The 19,295-nt window shown below is 52.7% G+C and overlaps 1 protein-coding gene across 1 annotated transcript; it reads left to right on the top strand.

The window, feature by feature from the left end:
• The first annotated feature begins 7,965 nt into the window (after positions 1–7,965).
• Acads (acyl-CoA dehydrogenase short chain) lies at positions 7,966–18,242 on the top strand. The gene is made up of 10 exons (XM_059249007.1): positions 7,966–8,458; positions 9,824–9,987; positions 15,372–15,521; positions 15,689–15,800; positions 16,192–16,343; positions 16,577–16,747; positions 16,826–16,963; positions 17,128–17,223; positions 17,422–17,478; positions 17,590–18,242. Exons 1-10 carry the CDS (start codon positions 8,401–8,403, stop codon positions 17,740–17,742), a joined length of 1,251 nt encoding a protein of 416 aa, XP_059104990.1. The 5' UTR covers positions 7,966–8,400; the 3' UTR covers positions 17,743–18,242.
• Positions 18,243–19,295: the final 1,053 nt, after the last annotated feature.

Here is a 19,295-nt window from a genome sequence, read left to right as displayed (position 1 = left end):
TTTTCTGTCTGTCTGCCTTTCTACCGAAGTCGTTCCTGGAACCATCTGGCAGATGGTCCTGAGTGATGCATGTTCTGATCGTTCCTTCAAGCTGCTGGATGCTTGAGTGTTGGAAAGAGCAGCACAGGCTGAGGCTGCCCACCAGAGCACTGTGGCCTCAGATATCCTCCTGCGCTTGTTGTGGGCATCAGGTGTCCCCGGGTCCTCACTGACCAACTTCCTCCTCTTCGGCTCCCCAGGCTGTCTATGTGGACTGCTTGAGGACTCTGCTGTGGCTCAGGTCCTTTTAGCATTGATGAAGTGTCAGGAGTAAGGGGCAGGTGTGCAGAAGTGTCTTTGAGGTATCACATTACCTGTGATGAGAGCAGGGTCCCAAGTGCTCTCTGAGAGAAAGGGCATACTTTGGCCAGTGTGGCTCTGTGTTTGGTTTCTAGAGCTTTAGGAGCCTTGAATTTTGGTCCTGTGCTCTCTTTCTGGCCAGCAACTGACAGTGCCGTGTGCTGGAAGCCTTCGGAATGAGAAAGCCCTAATTACCTTTCATGCTGCACTGGATTTACCCACTGAGACGGGAGAGCCCAGGTGCCCTCCGGGTGGGTACCTCCTGACCACTCTAGTGAATCTCAGAACTGGAGTCCACTCCAAATCCAGGTGCCTTAAGTGTGCTCTGCCCATACTCTGCAGGGGACCTGCTGCACCCTCCTTCCCTCCTCACCTGTGACAGACAGGAGCTTCTCTGTACCTTTTCTCACGTGGCTCCTCTGCTGGGATGGGCATGTTCTTGATACAGTTCAGAGTGCTCCTTGCTCTGTTTCGGTCTGATGAGGAAAGATTTGCTTTTCAGTATTTAAATAAATACTACCCAGGAAGAGATTCCTGGGCTGTGGGATCTTTGCTCAGTAGAGCCCAATTTGGGCTGCTCCTGTATTCTGGCATGCTGTTTCTTGCCTGTAGTGCTGGCTTTTGCTTGGAAAGCACCAGAGGATGGAGGAGCTGGACATACTGGCTTGAGAAGGGCTGCATCCCCTTGTCAGTTGGCCATGGTCACATTGAAGACCACTCAGACCGGGGTTCGGTCGTTGTTGGCAGGATGGACTGGTCCTCCTTTGCTGCTGAAGGCCAGTGGTCCGTGTCTGGCTTCCTAGGGAGGCATCTTGCTGTTTTCCACCATTTGTACCTGACTTATGGAAACTGGAATTCATGCTTTGCAAGTAACAAGCAGAAGCCGAGTCAGAAGTCATGTGTTCAGGAATATCAGCCATCCACAGTGGCTTCCTGTGATGCAGTGAGAGAGAAAACCATTGCTCCAGTGTGGGGAGGCCATGCCCTGTGTCAAGAGCAGGAATCTGAGCAGATGGCCGCTCCCAGGAGAACCTCCCAGCAGCCAGGCAGAAGCCTTCCTGCTGTGAGCAGGGCGTGATCTCCATCCCTGCCCTCTGCCTCTCTGAAGATGAAGTTGATCTGCTCTTCTTTGTTCTAAACCACAAGCCTAGGAGGAAGGTGCCGGTCCCTGGGGCTGAGATCAGCTGCTGTCTCCGGTTAGCTCAGCGCTGTCTTGCACGGACTTTCTGAAGCTTCTCCAGGCTTTGGATATTTCCCATTCCAAGGACAGTGCTTTACAGCGCCTGGGCCTGACCACAGACTCAGATCCTGACAGTGTCCACATTCCGTGTCCAGAGCATCATAGCCACAGGCGGGCGGGGGAGGTAGGTTCCCCTCCACCTTGTTTCACAAAGGATCGTGTGATTTCATCGAAATTGTGAAAGTCTATTTTCCCTGTAAATCTATTTTTCACAGAACATGAGAAACATCTCTGTCCTTCCCACTTTACCCAAGATCCTCATTCCAGAACCAACCAGGTGACTTTATTTGTATAAGATGTTATTTTACCACAAGAGACAGTAATAAAAATTTTCACAGTACGTCCCCTCTGTCTTGTCTCCTGATTGGGCCATAGTGGTGGCTCCCAGTTTCTTTCTTGAGCTATTGCATTTCTGTTGACTTTGGTGACCCTCGTTTCTAACTGGGGAACAGAATTAGGCTTCACCAAATTTTAATACTGTGTGTTTTACTCAGGGACTTTGAGTTGAACATTTACTTGCTGGAGGGATGAAAGGATGGAGGGATGGCCTGGTGGTTAGAGCACTGGCTGCTCTCCCAGAGGACCTGGTTTCTGTCCCCAGCACCACGCTCACCATTGTCCTCAACTCCAGTTCCAGGGACTTGAACACCACCCACCTCCTGGCCTCCAAGGGCACCAGGCACACATGTGACGCCCAGACATCCATACAGGGAAAGCACCCATACACGCCCTATTGTTTCTTTAAAAAAGCCTGTTTTTATGGTTTCCGTTGGGGTTTTGGTGGGGATCAAAGCTGGTGCTTTATGAATACTACACAAGTGCTCTTCCAATGAGCTGTGTCCCGGCCCTAAAGGCAGGTTTAATAAAGTGACAATAAAATTGACCTCATTTGTGAGTACACTTCTCAACTCAACATGGTGACACACCCTTTAATCTTTGCACTTTGGGGGCAGAGGCCGGTGGATCTCTGAGGCCAGCTGGGTTTGCTATCGAGTTCCAGACCAGCTAAGGCCACATAATGAGAACCTGTCTGTTGTATTTTAAAACCGGTGGGAAGGAGTCACACCATATACATGGGAGGTTTAGTGAGAGGAGGAAAGAGAAGGGGACAGAGACTGGTCCCTGGGGATAAGAGCCAAGGAAGAGAAAGTCAGGAGGTGTACAGGGCCCGCCTTTTATAAAGGATGTGCACAGGGGGTTCTCTCAGTGGCTGCAGCTGAGGTGTATCCTGTCGGGACCCTAAGGGCAGGCCAGTACAGGTGCCAGTACACTGTCTCAGAAACAGAACAGTCCAGTTTAGGGCTGGAGAGACAGGCTTCCTGTTCTTGACAAGGACCTGGGTTTGGTTCCCAGCACCCACATCAGGTACCTTGCAGCCACCTAGAACTCCGGTTGCAGGGGATCTGACTCCCTCTGGCCTCCACAGGTACCTGGATACACACAGTACACATTCATGTGAGCACATACATACATTAATAAAATCTTTTTTAAAAAACGAGTACAAAGCCCAGAGGTGGTGTCACACGCCTTTAATCCCAGCACTCAGGAGGCAGAGGCGGGTGAATCTCTGTGAGTTTAAAGCTAGCCTGGTCTACAGAGCGAGTTCAGGACAGCCAGGGCTACACAGAGAGACCTTGTCTCAAAACAAAACAAAACAAAACAAAAAAAATGAGTATACTTTAGAGGTAGGAATTTCAAGTACTTGCCTATAATACCAGCACCCAGGCAAGAGAATTAGTTCAAAGGCAGCCTAGGCTGCATAGCAAGACCCTGTCTTAGAAAACAAGCAAATCAAAAGTACAGTTTGGTCTGGGGTATAGCTCAGTAATACAGTGTTTGCCCTGGATTCAAGCCCCATCGTCAAAGAAAGACAAAAACCCACACATTTTGACACACGTACACAACCTTATCCCTACCACAGTCACTGCAGAACATTTACGTCCCTCACCCTGAACACCCCTGGGCTCCTGTGGGTTTATAACCAGCTCTTCCCCTTCCCCTGTCCTTCCAGCTAATTCTGGCTCTCCTAGAAAATGTGTACACTTTGTTGTTGTTGTTGTTGTTTTTGTTTGTTTTTCGAGACAGGGTTTCTCTGGGTAGTTTTGGTGCCTGCCCTGGATCTATGTGTACACTTTGAACCAAAACATTTCCAGGGGTTACAGAGAAGGCTCAACAGTTAGGAATGTGTACTGCTCTTGCAGAGGACCCGAGTTCGGTTCCCGACACCCACAGTGAGTGGCTCACAATCACCTGTAACTCCAGCTCCAGGGGACCAGACTCCAGGTCTCTTGGGGCACCTGAACTTCACTTAGACACACTTACACATCATTAAAAACATAAACCTTAGACATATGTACACCCTGAGGTCGGGGTACAGCTTAGATCTAGAATAGGTGCCTAGTATGTGTACAGTCCCCAGTAACAGAAGGAAATTTGTTTTAGATCGTTTCCGGCATACTTATTGGCCTCTGTTGAAAAACATGACATTTTTTCTTTTTACATTATCTGTGTGTGTGCGTGTGCACACATGCCTCTGAGTGTGGGTGGAGGGCAGAGAACAAGAGAACAACTTGTGGGAGTCAGTTTTCCTTCCACAAATGTGGGTTCTGGGGGTTGAACTCTGGTCATCCGACTTGGCAGCAAGTATCTTTAATCACTGAGCCATCTTGTAGGCCCATAATAAATTTGTCCCCCCCCCCTTTTTATTTGTTTTTTAATTTTTTTTGAGACAGGGTTTTTCTGTGTAGCCTTGGCTGTCCTAGATCTTTTTTTTTTTTTTTTTTTTTTAAAGATTTATTTATTATATATAGAGTGTTCTGCTTGCATGTATGCCTGCATGCCGGAAGAGGGCATTAGATCTCATTATAGATGGTTGTGAGCCATCATGTGGTTGCTGGGAATTGAACTCTGGACCTCTGGAAGAGCAGCCTGTGCTCTTAACCTCTGAGCCATCTCTCCAGCCCCTGTCCTAGATCTTGTTCTGTAGACTAGGCTGGCCTCGAACTCACAGAGATCTGCCTGCCTCTGCCTCCCAAGTGCTGGGATTAAAGGCGTGCACCACCACCACCCAGCCCTTCCCTTTTACTTTTAAATATTTCAAAAATTTGGCCTGGGTTTGGTGGTACATGCCTGTAATCCTAGCATCCCAGAGGCAAAGGCAGGCTGATCTCTATGAGTTCAAGGCCGGTCTCTTGTCTACTTAAACACAAGTGTCAGGCCTGCCAGGCCCAGTGGGCCTCAGGCCATCTTATTTTTTGAGACAGGTTTTTCTTACTGAGTCCTCTAGACTGGATGCCAGTGAGCTCCCAGGATCCCCCTGTCTTTGCCTCCCTTCCTGCTGCACCCAGGTCTAACGGACTCCAGACTGTGTGAAGCACTTCACGGCGCCATCTCTCAGGCCCCAGTATTCCTCTCTGTTTGTCACCTGCTCTTCCACCCAGAGCTGGTGACCAGGTAGGGAGGATGATGGGATGGCCTCAGAGTATTGACTAATAACAGTCGTTTAACACATTATTTGAAAGACTTTTTTCTTTTTCTTTTTTAAGGCAGCTCCAGACTTTGGGGGGAGGGGGAAGTGGATGGATGGGGACATTTCTAATCCTTTACTGCACCTTTACTGCAGTTTATTGTTTTCTAGGAAGTGGATCGATTCCATGGAGGGATGTAAGGCTTTTGGTGAGCAGGTCAGGTCAGTGCTAACTACAGGTGTCTGGTTCCAGGGAGAAATGCTACGAGCCACAGGAATGTAGTAGGAATACAGCTGAATATGGTAAAGCTACACCTGGAGGAATCAGGGAATTCTTCCAAATATCAAGGAGTGTTTGGTGGTATTCAGCTTTTAATGTCAGCTATTTCCTGCTATGAATTTCTTGTGTTCTCTCATAACTTCCCCCAAGAACCTCTAACAGTGTATTTTACTGATAAACTTCTCTAGCATCCAGAGCCAAAAGGCAGACAGGACAAAGCATTTCAGACAAACCTCTGAGTCTCCTGAATTAAGGTAAACACCCTTACGGAGACACCACCTGTCTCCTAGGTCTGGTGCATAGCTTTGTTTCTTGTGCAAATTAAACCCAGACCCTCCTTTCTTATACAGCCTTAGTGGTATTTATGCTAACATCATAGACTCCTAACATTTTACCTAGCCACTTCTAGGAATGTAGTTTGAGCACATAAACTCCCTTTTTCTGATACATTAACCAATTTTAGCTCTTAGTTGACCTCCTCCCTTAAACACTCCCCTTTTGGGTTGTAAAAGAAAGCCTGACATCACTGCCTGAGGAAAACTCTTGTCTGCCTTTATGACCCTGTAAGAATTCAAACCTGGTGACCTTGCCTTAGCCAGAGCACTGCTACTGCAGGGGTGTATAACTGTAAACCTCAGAGACTTGGGGACTAGAGTGGAGAACTGGATGGAGAACTAGAAGGCCAAGATGGGAGATGAGGAAGAGCCTGATGGGGAAGAACTAGGTGGGGAAGATTGAGATGAGAAAGACCTAGATGGGGCAGAACTAAGATGAAGGAATTAGCCGGGCGGTGGTGGTGCACGCCTTTAATCCCAGCACTGGGAGGCAGAGGCAGGTGGATCTCTGTGAGTTCGAGGCCAGCCTGGTCTACAGAGTGAGTTCCAGGAAAGGAGCAAAGCTACACAGAGAAGCCCTGTCTCTAAAAACCAAAAAAAAAAAAAAAAAAAAAAAAAAAAAGATGAGGGAATTAAGATAGCATTTAGAGGGAACAGCAGAAAAATGTAGAGGGAATCAGGCAAGAAAGGAGCTAAGTGTGAGAGCAGAAAAGAAGCTATGTAGAGAGAGAATTGACTCAGAAGAATAAAGTGTATGGACTGAAGAGTTTCGTGTGCATAGATTCATTAGAGAACCCCTCAGATTAATCTGCCACTGGTCGTGTCTCTTCCGGAACTCTGGGTGAAGGCTGTCGTGGGGCAGCACCCCAATAGCTTTCTATAGAGACAGATTAAGGGGAGGGCGTGAAGGTCGAGTTAGTGTTATTTATTTGTCGGTGTTATTTACCTGGTACACAAGGTACAATGGAACCCACTATAAGAGTTTTTATTAGGACAGGGAAAGGGTGGAGGTGGGTGTGCCTACTGAGAAGAAAGGTGCAGGGGGAGGAGAGGGAGTGAGGGGAGAGACAAGAGAAGGGGGGGAAAGAGAGGGAGGGGGAGGGGGTGAGAGGTGAAGTGAGTGAGGGGGAGGGGGGAGAGGGAGGAGAGGGAGGGGGAGAGAGGGAGAGGGAGAAGGGGAGGGGGAGAGGGAGGGGAGGGGGAGGGGGTGAGAGGTGAAGTGAGTGAGGGGGAGGGGGGAGAGGGAGGAGAGGGGGAGGGGGAGAGAGAGCGCACAGGGAGCGGGTAGAGCCTGCTTTTATAGGTCACTGCGTGCATGCGTATATGGGTTTATGTAGCTATGCTACGCATGCGCATATATTACGTGATCACACTGCGCACAGATTTCGCAGGACTAAGCATTTTGCCTGACTGCCGACAGCACACGCGCAGTCATGTGACTCCAGAAGCAGCTAGGAATAATAACAGACTTGGTGGGCCCTGTAGTCCAAAGGATGTTGACATAGTTTCCGGCACAGAGTGAAGGTTTTCTGAGGCGCTAGGACTCAACCCTTGGCATTAAGGAGCAGCACCCCTACTCCCAACAGGGCTCTGTTCCCAACTAGGAGGTGCTTAGGACAGTAGCTGTATTTCACATCTCAGGGCGGCAGGGTTCTTCCTGCCTGGCAGCCCCGTGCAATGGGCCTAATACTGAGCCCTCCAGCCCTTTTTGGAAACAGTAGGACTAGTGGGAGAAATAAAAAGTAAAAACATTCCCAAGGGCAAAGTGCGGATGTAGCCGGAGTTGGTGGAGCACGCCCTTAATCCCAGTGGAGGAGGAAGGCTAGCAAGACAGCCTTGGTGAGGTGAAGAGGAGCATCCAGGCAGAAACAGAGAAGCTGCCTGCCGTGTATGGACGGGGCAAAGCTGGTCAGGGAGCCAGGGATCAATCACACTGTCAGGATGCAGGGTGGGCAGGGGTAGGGACTAGCTCTTTTCTTTTCTCCCTAGTACTGAACCCAGTGCCTCATGTCTCTAGACAAGAGCTCTACCACTGACCTGTAGTCCCCAGCCCTATGTATACTTTTTTTATTTTGAAGCCAGATACCACAAAATTGCCCAAGCTGGCCTTGAATTTACTTTGTAACACAGGGAGACTTGGAACTTGCAATCCTCAGGATTAGCTAGGATTACAGGCCTGGGCTGAGGGTGTGTGTGGGTGTGTGGGTGGGTGTGTGGGTGTGCTCTTTGTACAGAACTGGATTTAGGGAATGGGTTCTCGAACTGAGGGTTTTAAAGCTAGGGTTGTTTGCTTGTTTTGTTTTATTTTATTTTTATTTTATGTACATTGGTGTTTTGCCATGGGTGTTGGAGCCCCTGGAACTGGAGTCACAGACAGTTGTGAGCACCATGTGGGTGCTGGGAATTGAACCCAGGTCCTCTGGAAGAGCAGTCAGTGCTCTTAACCGCTGGGCCATCTCTCCAGCCCCTTGTTTTTATTTTTACGCCTCTGCGTTGTAAGCAGCTTTCCTAAAGAAGAGGGCTGGAAAAGGAGAGGACAGAATTTTCACTTTGGTTGGCGGGACTAACTTCCCCGCGGCCTCGTCCCTAGGGCGCAAGCGCGTCTTGGGCTCCTCCCGCTACCGTGAGATGGGCGTGGCCCAGGCTCCGCGCCGGCCCCGCCCCTGTGGGCAGTGGGCGTGGCCCCGCCCCCCGGCCCTGCCATCCGGAACACTTCGCAGCTGCAAGTCTGAGGTCTGGGATGTCGGTGTCCATGGCCGCCGCGCTGCTCGCCCGGGCCCCTGGCCCGCTCCGCCGAGGTGAGTGCACCCAGGCTGTCCCCGCGGAGCCCCAGGCCCGGCCGCCCGGCGGAGATGCTGACGGCGGGTCCTGCTGCGGCCCCCGCGGGCCGGCGGGCGGGCGGGCGAGCGGGCAGCACCCCCGGCTGCGCGCGGCCTTTGCCCTAGTTGGGTGGCCTCTGGCGGGTGCCCGGCCCGGGCTCTGCGGCGATCTCTGCCCCTGCTCGGCTCCCTTCCCGTAGGACCCTCGTCGCCAGCTCCTCTTTGCGCGGCGGCATCCACACCCCTATCCCCCATTTCAGTCCCAGCCGAGGTTCTGGGTGAGTTGGTCCTCCAATTTTGAGGCCTGGCATTGAACTCCGACCTGTGACCTTGGACGTGACGCTCAGCATCAACTAGTCTAAGTGTGAACTGTTACTGTCCTCGGAGTTGTATTAAATGACAGGATGCGTATAAAGTCGTAGCGGCCGGCATCTAACGGGTGTTTGCATAACCATGTTAGCCTTTAGTTTTGTTTTGTTTATAATAGTGTTTTGTCTCATCTGTAGCAACCCTGACACTGACCAGCGCTTCCTCTGGCTAATCCAGATCCACAGTAACAACAGACCTGTGCTAAATCAGCCATTAGTACTTCTTTAATCCTCCCACTCCTGGGAGCTGTACGCTGTTGTTTTCCACACTTTATGGAAATCCAGACCCAGTGAAACTTAAACCCTTCTCCGAGGTGTTATAATTGGGATTATACTGGGGATGCAAGTGTTTAGCCAGCAGTGAAGCATTCAGTTAGCCTGGGCTTTTCAGCAGCAGCTACTGACATTGTATCAATAAAGTTTTTTTTTTTTTTTTTCCTTTGAGAGAGGGTGGGGGATCTGGAGTAGTACTCTATTTTTTTTTTCTTAAAAGTTTATTTTTGTTTTATGTGTATGCTGGCAAAACATACTTGTCCAGAGGCCAAAAGAGGGGATTAGATCCCCTAGAACTTTAGTTACAGACAATTGTTAGCCACCCCATGGGTGGTGGGAACTTTGCTAGTTCCTCTGCAAGAGCAGCAAGTGCTCTTAACCGCTGAGCCGTCTGAGATGGAGTCTTGATAATTTTCCTAGGCTAGCCTGTGATCATCCCCATCCCATCCGCCCCCCCCCCCCCTCCCGCCCGCCAACTTCACCGTTTGCTGCTTTTGCAGAGGACTTGGATTTAGATCCCAGCACCCATGTTGGGCAGCACATAACTGCCTGTAACTCCAGGTACATGGGATCTGACGCCCTCTTCTGGCCTCTGTGGGTACCTCCATGCATGTGCACCAACATAAACACAGATATGTAAAAAGAAATAAAATCTTAAGATCTCTTCCATTGCCCTTCCCTAACCCCTGCTCTTCCCTGATAGCTCTCCATCCTCGAGACTGGCGCAGGTTACATACTGTTTACCAGTCTGTGGAACTGCCCGAGACACATCAGATGCTGCGTCAGACATGCCGTGACTTTGCTGAGAAGGAGCTGGTCCCCATTGCAGCCCAGCTGGACAAGGAGCATCTCTTCCCCGCGGCTCAGGTGAGAGTAGCAGCCTCAGCCACTTGCTCTTGTGTGAGTGGCCGCGGCCAGAGGCACTGAGACCTCAGGTAGGAAGCTCAGTACATGCTCGGAAGGTTCACTTTGTTCAGCTTCAGGCCTTTTACTGAAATTTGTAAAACTTTTTAAAAGAATTATTTATTAATTTAATGCGTATGTGTGTGCCTGCTTTTCTACATCATGTGCATGTAATACCTGTCAAGGCCAGGAGAGGGCGTTATATCTCCTGAAACTGCGGTTAACAGGCAGTTATGAGCCACCTTGTGGGTTCTGGGAATTGAACCCTGGTCCTCTGAAAAAGCACCAAGTGCAGCCCGGCTGTGGTGGCGCACGCCTTTAATCCCAGCACTCGGGAGGCAGAGGCAGGTGGATCTCTGAGTTTGAGACCACCCCGGTCTACAGAGTGAGCTCCAGGACAGCCAAGGCTACAAATAGAAACCCTGTCTCGAAAAACGAGAAAAGAGCACCAAGTGCTCTTAACCGTAGAACCATCTTTCCAGTCCCTGTTTGCTTTATTGAGACCGGGTCTCACTGTGCGGCCCTGACTGGCCTGGAACTTTCCTGTGTTGATCAGACCAGCCTCAAACTCACAGAGCTCTGCCTGCCTTAGCCTCTTGTACCTACCACACCTGGCACAGTGGACCTCTTAATACCATATTCTTTTTTGTCTTAACTGTTATTATCATTATTGTGCGTGTATGCTGTGTGTGTGTGTTTGTGGGTGTGTGTATGCTATGGCGTGTGTGGGGAGATAGAGGGTGACTGTGGAGATGCTTCTCCCCTTCACCTCTACATAGACTCCAGGGATCAAACGCAGGTCACCAGGCTTGCTTGGCAGGTGCATTACCCCTGAGCTGGCCTCTGTGGTTGTACCCTTTGGATTTATTTTATTTTTATTTATGTGTGTGGGATGGGGTATGTGAGGTGTGTGCAGGTGCCCTCTGAAGCCAGAAGGGGGCGTCAGATCGCCTGCAGCTGGAGTTACAGGCGGTTGTGAGCTGCCTGATGTGGGTGCTGGGAACTGAACTCTGGTCCTCTGGGGGACAGGGGAGGCTTGACAACATCATTCCAACTTGAAGGTGGCTTCCCTGCCATCCGTGGGACCTCAGGGACACCTACATGCTTGGTGGATGGGAAGGATTTTAGAGCCAGTCTCTCAGACTCCGGTGTCTGAGCAACAGAGAGGCCACTGCCCTGGACTCGGCCGTGTGTTGAAATCTCCCTACGCGTTGACAGATCAATTTTGCTTTCTTCTGGGTTTTATAATCCCTCAAATGTTTTGGGCTTTGTTATTCAAGAGAGGGTCTTGCTAAGTAACCTTGGACTCACAAGTCACAATGCTTCTGTCCCAGGCTCCCTCCTGAGCGCTGGGGTTTTAGGCCCAGCAGCAGCACAGCACGCCAGGGGCCCGTGGTGTGAGTCTTCACAATCATTAAATTCTGTTCTGGACTCTGAGGTTTTAGAACCCTCTACAATAACCGAGACAGGAAGTAAGCAGGCAGCATCCTCAGTTAAGAGAAACAAGCCAGGCTGTGGCTGTGGCTGTGGCTGTGGCTGTGGCTGTGGCTGTGGCTGTGGCTGTGGCGGCGCACGCCTTTAATCCCAGCACCTAAGACGCAGAGGCAGGCGGATCTCTAAGTTTGAGGTCTGCTGATCTACAGAGTGAGTTCTAGGACGACCAGGGCTACACAGAGAAACCCTGTCTGCAAGAGAGAGAGAGAGAGAGAGAGAGAGAGAGAGGCAAACACTGACCGGTGCCGTGTGACTCCATAGCCACCAGGCACGTCCTCAGCTGAGGTGGGGCAGGTGTGTCACTGTCCCACCCTGAGCTGCCCCATGACTTCCTCCTCCCGGTTCCACTTCCGCCATGTGTGCGGGTGTGTCGTGCTCAGTACCATCCCCAGGGTCAAGCCTGTCTGTGACCAGTGACCCCTGGAGATATGTCCAACCAAACCGGGTGCCTTTGTTCACCCACTGACACGCACAAGAACATTTGCGTCTCGTTTCCTTTTTAACAGCTCAACTGGAAACAGGCAGAAAATCCGCCAAGAGTAGAATAGAGAAAGTAGGGTCTTCCCAAAGGGAATGTAGCCAGAGAGCAAAGAGCTGGGGGGTGGTGCACACACCCTTAATCCCAGAGAATCTAGTGCTCAGGAGGCCAAGGCCAGATCTCTGTGAGTTTGAGGCCAACCAGGACGGTAGAGGGACACCCTGCCTAAAGTTGTTTTTTTTTTTTTAAAGGCCACAAGAATTTAAGCAGTAAAGCATGATATATTCCTGAGGCTGAGGCAGGAGGGTCCCAAGTTCAAAGTTAGCCTGAACGACTTAGTGAGATCACAAAAACCAACCAACCAAACAGAATCATCAAAACCCCCACAAAATTCCCAAACCAATAAAAACCAACCCCAGAGCAAAAGCATACTAATAACAACACCTATAGCTAACGTCTGGATGTTTGTGTGCTGCATATGGCATTCCCATGCCCTCTTCGAAGCAGCTCACGGGAACCTGTTCCTTATGATCACGAGCTTCTGCTGAGGAAACAGGCCAGACATGACACTCAACGTCTTCTGAGCCACCTCTGCGGAACCCAGAGCTTGGAGAGTTCTGAGCTTTTTGCTGAGGAATGGTTTTATTTCTCCAGAATAGGAATTGCAGGTTTGCCGAGGAGCCGAGGGGCTGCTGTGTGGGAAGTGGGCAAGCCTCAGGAAGGCTGGCGCCAGCCTCTGCCTTGTTGGCCATTTCACAACCAAACTGGACTTCAGTCTTTTTATGCCTAAACTAACAAAGAAAAGAAATATAAGTGTACAATGCCAGCGTTTACAGCTTCAGAGTTCTTAGCCTTGCAGTGGTTGTTTTGTTTGGGGATAGGGTACTAGGTTTAGAGTCCTGAGCCTTGCGGGCGCCCAGGGAATGGAAAAAAATCAAAAGGAAAGGACTCTAAGGCCATGGCTGCTTCTAGGGTTGGAGGAGGGGAAAGTTTATTGTAGGTAAAAGGGAGAACATAGGCAGAGACTGGGATGCCTGGGAGAGCCCAGAGTGGACGTGACCTGACCGTGATGAGCTGGCCATGTGTGGAGGGGGAGGGAAAGGGAGAGGGGAGAGAGGGGAGCCAGGTGCAGCAGCCAGGAGGCCAAAGGTACAAAAGGGGGTGTGTGTGACCAAAATACCTGGATTATAGAGGGAAGAGCCTCTGGGGGAAGGGCTGCCCAGCCCCTGGGCTGGAGAGTTCAAGGTGGGGGGCGGGGTATGCCAGCCACACCCCACAACAGGTAGGGACTGAGGGCCTTGAGGCCAGACCCAGCTTAGATAGGTTAAATGGCATCTCAGCCATTTGTCCCGGGTTTGAAACTTAACACAGCACCCTTAGACCCTTCTCAGTGGAGGAAAAAAAGTGTTTTTAAATAGTTTTTTTTTTTAAACTCAGTATATTTTTATGTGTGTATGGATGTATGGGAATGGTGCAGAGTACCCTTATTTGAAACTCAAAAAAACTGGAAAAAAAAAACAAACTAATGTGGGTGGGGATGTAGCCCATTTGGTACATGCTGGCATGGTGAACATAGGTCCCTAGCTTTGAGTCCAAGAAACTCATAACTGAGTACAGGAAGTGGTGTCTGCCTGTGATCCTGGCACACAGGAAGTGGAGGCAGGAGGATGAGAAGTCCAAGGTGATAGCAAGCTCCAGGCCAACCTGAGCTACAAGAGACCCTGCCTCAAAAGAATTTTTTTTTTGAGAGTTTAATGCATGAGTACTTTACACCATCTCTCCCCTCCCTTCCCCCTTCTCACAATTTCCCCAACTCAAATTCATGGTTCAATTCCCAGTGTGCGCGCGCAGACACACACACACACACACACACACACACACACACACACACACACACACACGCGGTGGCTCATAACTGTAACTCTAGTCCCGGGGGATCTGGCCTCTGTGGGCGCTATACACGCATGGTGCAGACACATGCAGGCAAAAAAAAACCACTCACGACACAAAATAAAAATAAAGGGAAACATTTAAGTGTGTGGAGGGTACGTCGGGTGCCGTTGCCTAGAGCTGTGCATTGTGTAGCTGCAGGGGATCATGGAACCAGCCCTCACTGGGCACTGACCGTAAAAGATCTCATGGTAGCGATCACCCTCCTCCATCCTTGTCCCAGATCCCCCGAGGTCTTAGGTCTTTCCGACGTCAGGTAGGGTGTGGTCCACCCTTCTCTGGACAGCAGGCTGAGAGGTGAAGGAATCTGCTGGGTCCTCGGGGGGTCGAGTTGAGTGATGGAAAAAGCTAAGATTCTCTTCGTTCAGTTTTCTTTTTTCTTTTTTTTTTTTTTCAGGCTGGCCTCGAACTCATGATCCTCCTGCCTCTGCCTCCTTCAGCAAATCCTACCGGTGCGCGCCACCACAACCGGCTCGTTCAGTTTTCAATCCTACCCACTCACACCCCTTAGAGCAGTGGTTCTCACCCTTCCTGACGCTGCGGCCCTTTAATACAGCTCCTTGTGTTGAGGTGACCCCCAACCATAAAATTTTCGTTGCTACTTCATAACTAATTTGTTATGAGTCATAATGTAAATATCTGTGTTTTCCAATGGCCTTAGGCAACCCCTGTGAAAGGCCATTCTACCTCGATGGGGTCGGGACCCATAGGTTGAGAACTGATGCCTTCGATGCTCTGTGGCCCTGAGCAGATTGTGTAACCTCTCTGAGCCCTGGTTCCACCTTACTAGGAGGTTAACATAGTATTGCTTTCATAGAGCGGCTGAAGAAACCCGTGCACACCCATCACTAAGTAGAAAGTTTGCTGTGCAGTGGGCACTGCATAGTTAACTATTGCCACTGCTGTCCTCGTCCTCAGAGACCCCAAGCATGTGTCACTGATCCATTCCCTCACTGGCACTGGGCACACAACAGTAAAGAGAAAAAACAAAACCCCAAGAGGTGTCTGTCCTCGTGGTCAGGGGAGAAGGCTATAGTCAGAGGGAGCGGGAAATAGATGGGGACTTCCTGCTGTGAACTGTATTAAGTGGGGAGGATATAATTGAGTAAACAGTGAAATGGTACGTGCAAAGGTCCTGTGGTGCGCGTGTGTGCATCCTCGAGTAGGCATCCTCTACCTGTTCCCTGTTGCAGCTGTGGGCAGATACAGGCCTTGCCAAGTGTGGAGGCTGCATGGCCGGAATGGATGGTGCTGCTGTGCAGACCTCAGCTGGGGGGTCCGGTCACCGTGGGAACGTTAGGGTCCATCTGAACGTTAGGGTCCCTGGCTTGAGTGTGCAGGTTCTGGCTCAGGCTGCGGGGTTTGGAGCTGGGAAGAGTAGGCTTGTGGCAGCTGCGGCTGACGAGCTCTCTCTTCCTGGGGCCAGGTGAAGAAGATGGGTGAGCTCGGGCTGCTGGCCATGGATGTGCCGGAGGAGTTCAGCGGTGCGGGCCTGGATTACCTGGCCTACTCCATTGCCCTAGAGGAGATCAGCCGTGCCTGCGCCTCCACCGGAGTTATCATGAGCGTCAACAACGTGAGCATTCCTGGATCCTGGGCACAGCTCGGGAAGCATGTGTGGACCCTGGCCATGTGTCTTCCAGCAGCCTGGGCTCCTGGACTCGTCTCCTTGTAGTCCCCCGGGAGGGCCTCTGGAGACAGTAAGTCTTGGGGTGGCCTCCAACTCTCCGCTCTCCCCACCAGTCTCTCTACTTGGGGCCCATCCTGAAGTTCGGATCCCCAAAGCAGAAGAAGCAGTGGATTACCCCCTTCACCAGTGGTGACAAAATTGGCTGTTTTGCCCTCAGTGAGCCAGGTACTGCACGGTGCAGGGTCCCCGTCTCCTCACCTCAGAATCAGGGTGACAGGCAGAAGCCAGATGCTCCCAGGGGGAAAGGCAGGCCTGGACCTGCTGTTCCTGGAGTTCTGAACCACTGGAGGGCCTCTGGGTGGCTGCCAGGCTGGACTGCAGCAGCCTGGCCACAGCAGGAGGCGCGTGCCCACTTGGGGAGGGAAGGCTTGGCTTGAGTATGTCCCGTGCCTGTTCTGATCCCCGAGTCTTTGTGGATGAGTCGGGTTTGGGAGCCAGGTCCCAGCTTCAGAGCCCAAGTCGCAGGGTCTTTGTGCTTGGCAGCCGGGGCTCACCGCCAGATGCCCTGTGCCCTGAGGGGTGCATGCATAGGGTCCTCAGTCTGTGTTCCTGGCAGGGAACGGCAGTGATGCAGGAGCTGCTTCCACCACGGCCCGGGAAGACGGTGACTCGTGGGTCCTCAATGGCACCAAAGCCTGGATCACCAACTCGTGGGAGGCTTCGGCCACAGTGGTGTTTGCCAGCACAGACCGGTCCCAGAAGAACAAGGTGGGGTCCCAGAATGAGCCAGTACACCCCTGGGGCGCCCTTGCGGTCTCTAGGCCAGAACTTTCTTGGCGGTTCCTGCTGGGGCTGAGGTGGGGCCTTTCTTTCCCCAGCGGGGTTTGGCACCCCAAAGCCAGCAGAGGGTACTGGGGCTGGGGTGGGCAGGCCTTGAGCTCGGGTGTCTGTGTGGGGCTCTCGCAGCTCCGGGAGTCACTCTAACTCTTGGGGCCTTACAGGGTATCAGTGCCTTCCTGGTTCCCATGCCAACTCCCGGGCTCACACTGGGTAAGAAGGAGGATAAGCTGGGCATCCGGGCCTCATCCACAGCTAACCTCATCTTTGAGGACTGTCGCATCCCCAAGGAGAACCTGCTGGGGGAGCCAGGGATGGGCTTCAAGATAGCCATGGTGAGCCTGGAGTAGGGTAGCACCCTGGGGACCGGCCCTGGGCCCAGCCTGCAGCCACTGACCGGGCGCTCCCCACAGCAAACCCTGGACATGGGCCGCATTGGCATCGCCTCCCAGGCCCTGGGCATCGCCCAGGCCTCCCTCGACTGCGCTGTGAAATATGCTGAGAACCGCAATGCCTTTGGGGCCCCCCTCACCAAGCTCCAAAACATCCAGGTAGGGGGTTGAAGGGTGGGATTTCAGGAGCTGGGCGTGGGCTGAGGGAAGGTAGCCTTGCTTTCTCCCTGGCTCACCTGTTACCTCACCCCCGGCCTCCCACCCCCATCCCTGACCATTGGGAGGGGGAGCCCCGGCTGATGGATGGGGCTGGATTGTTGCAGTTCAAGCTGGCAGACATGGCCCTGGCCCTGGAGAGTGCCCGCCTGCTGACCTGGCGTGCCGCCATGCTGAAGGACAATAAGAAGCCCTTCACCAAGGTGCCTGTGGGGGGGCGCTCCCAAGGCCTAGCCTGAAGTCGGGGAGGGGGCACCCCAGGCCTTTGAAGAAGAAGTCAGATGGAGGCCTGCACGTTCACTGTGCTAAGGGGGAGGCTGTGCACGCTCCTCTCATGGAGGGGTTGAGCTGGGGGTCTCTCTGAAAGTGAAGGTGTTAACTCTGCCATTCCTGGTGGGTAGGAGTCGGCCATGGCCAAGCTGGCTGCCTCTGAAGCTGCAACTGCCGTTAGCCACCAGGTGAGCACGGACCCACGGGTGTGGCCCTTTCCCCAGCTGCTCCCCGAGTCCCTACCCTGTCTTTCCCCCGTGTGGGCGACCTCTCCCTCCTAGCCTTGTTTTCCATCTTAGGCCATCCAGATCCTGGGCGGCATGGGGTACGTGACAGAGATGCCAGCCGAGCGTTACTATCGAGATGCCCGCATCACAGAGATCTATGAAGGCACCAGCGAAATCCAGAGACTGGTCATCGCGGGGCACCTGCTCCGGGACTACCGGAGCTGAGCCCTTTGGGGGGGCTTGCCTGCCCGTGGACCGAGGCAAAGGGCAGGCAGAGCCTCGTGGCTTAACTTTGAGGCCTGGTCCGACCATAAGGGGACCCTGCCTCATTCTGAACCCTCCCAGTCAGACTGGGGGACGTCTGTCTCAGGGAGAGAAAAGGCCGGCTGCTGTGACCTGTGACCAAGAAGAAATGAGTCGTCAGCTCAGGACTGGGCTTGGCTCCTCCTTTACAACCCACCAACAGTGCCTTTCTTCATCTGAGTGGCCTGCTGGAGGCAGGGCCATGGGAGGGCTAAACCACCCTGGCACTTACAGTGCCATTCCCAAGAGCCCTGCTGCCCAGCGGCAAGAACACAAGAGACAGGGCAGGGGTCAGGAGGAGGAGGGGGTGGCCCAGGAGTTTCAGCACTTGGATCTCCAGGGTCGCCTTGGGATGGCTGGGGGCTGGGTCTCGGGCCCTCACTAGAGGACAAGTGAGTGCAGGTGTGTGTTGTGCTGGGCAGCTGCAGGCTGCCTGTGGCCAATAAAACGCTTGTGCCCGACCCTCCCGAGTCTGTCTTCACTGGGTCTTGTGGCCACAGCCCTCACCCAACGGTATGTGTGGTGTGGGAAAGCTGGGTCTGTCGCCCGGCTTAGTGGGCGAGCAGCCAGCAGGGAGACGGGTCCTCGGACTGGAGGGCATCTTTGTAAGTCCCAGTCCCCCAAAGAGCAGCTGGGCCGGGGAGATGGCAACAGGAGCTGTCGCGTGTGGACCGCTGTGCCCTTGGCTGGCCTTCAGTGACGATGTGAGCTTCGTCCTGGGAGTTCAGATTCTGGGTGTGCCGCTGCTCAAGTGGGCTCCCAGGGTGGGGCGGGGCAGACACGGGCTGCCTTCCTCGGAAGGAGGCACACCTGTCTCAGGAAGCTCCTTCCAACGCTCTTGAGGGCAGAGGGAGGCCTGCAGCTTGCAGAAGTGACCGTTTTCTCCATTCCTCCTGGTTCCAGGTGAGTGCCAGAGGGTTCTCTCTCCCTCTAGGTTTTCTGAAATCTTCTCTTACTTCTGTGGGCTCAAGTCCAAGCCAGACTTGCCGAGGGTAGAGTCGGATTTGGATCCAGTTTAGCTCATCTCACCTCGGGGGCCGGTGGCTGCCACTCTGAGTCACCCTCAGGCGGGGACCTTGTGAGCTAGGAACAGTGGGCATGCATGTTCGGAGGGAGGGCTCCAGTGAGTCCTGTCAGTGGTGCCGGAGGGATGGGGTGTGTGGCCGGGAGAGCCCAGACTGAGCCTGTGCCTGACTGGGACCCAGCTGTCACATCTAAGGGTTGTCAGAGGCACGAGCTGTGCCCCGCAGTGAAATGAGTCAGCTGTGGCCAGAGAGCTGGCTCACGTGGATTTCTACATCTCAGGACTAGTGCCCGGCCTCGGGGTGCAGGGCAGCTCAGGAGTCCCCCTTTCCATGGTGAAGTAACTTTGGCATTGAGCCGTGCTCAACACTGAGGTGTTGCAAAGGGCTGTCGTGAGTTCATAGTCTGTCACTCTCCTAGGTGGTGGTGGCAGCAGCTTGGCTTTAGCAAGG

Source organism: Peromyscus eremicus, chromosome 23 (genome assembly GCF_949786415.1).
Source record: "Peromyscus eremicus chromosome 23, PerEre_H2_v1, whole genome shotgun sequence".
Taxonomy (NCBI): domain Eukaryota; kingdom Metazoa; phylum Chordata; class Mammalia; order Rodentia; family Cricetidae; genus Peromyscus; species Peromyscus eremicus.
Note: the sequence above shows the minus strand (reverse complement) of the source record. Positions and strands in the feature narration are given on the sequence as shown.

What these genes read in the sequence shown, in the direction of transcription:
- Acads (XM_059249007.1), top strand. Translation starts at nt 8,401, where the DNA reads ATGTCGGTGTCCATGGCCGCCGCGCTGCTCGCCCGGGCCCCTGGCCCG. An exon ending in ACCGGTCCCAGAAGAACAAG is followed by an intron (nt 16,344 to 16,576) that starts GTGGGGTCCCAG and finishes GGGGCCTTACAG; the next exon opens with GGTATCAGTGCCTTCCTGGT. An exon ending in ATAAGAAGCCCTTCACCAAG is followed by an intron (nt 17,224 to 17,421) that starts GTGCCTGTGGGG and finishes CCTGGTGGGTAG; the next exon opens with GAGTCGGCCATGGCCAAGCT.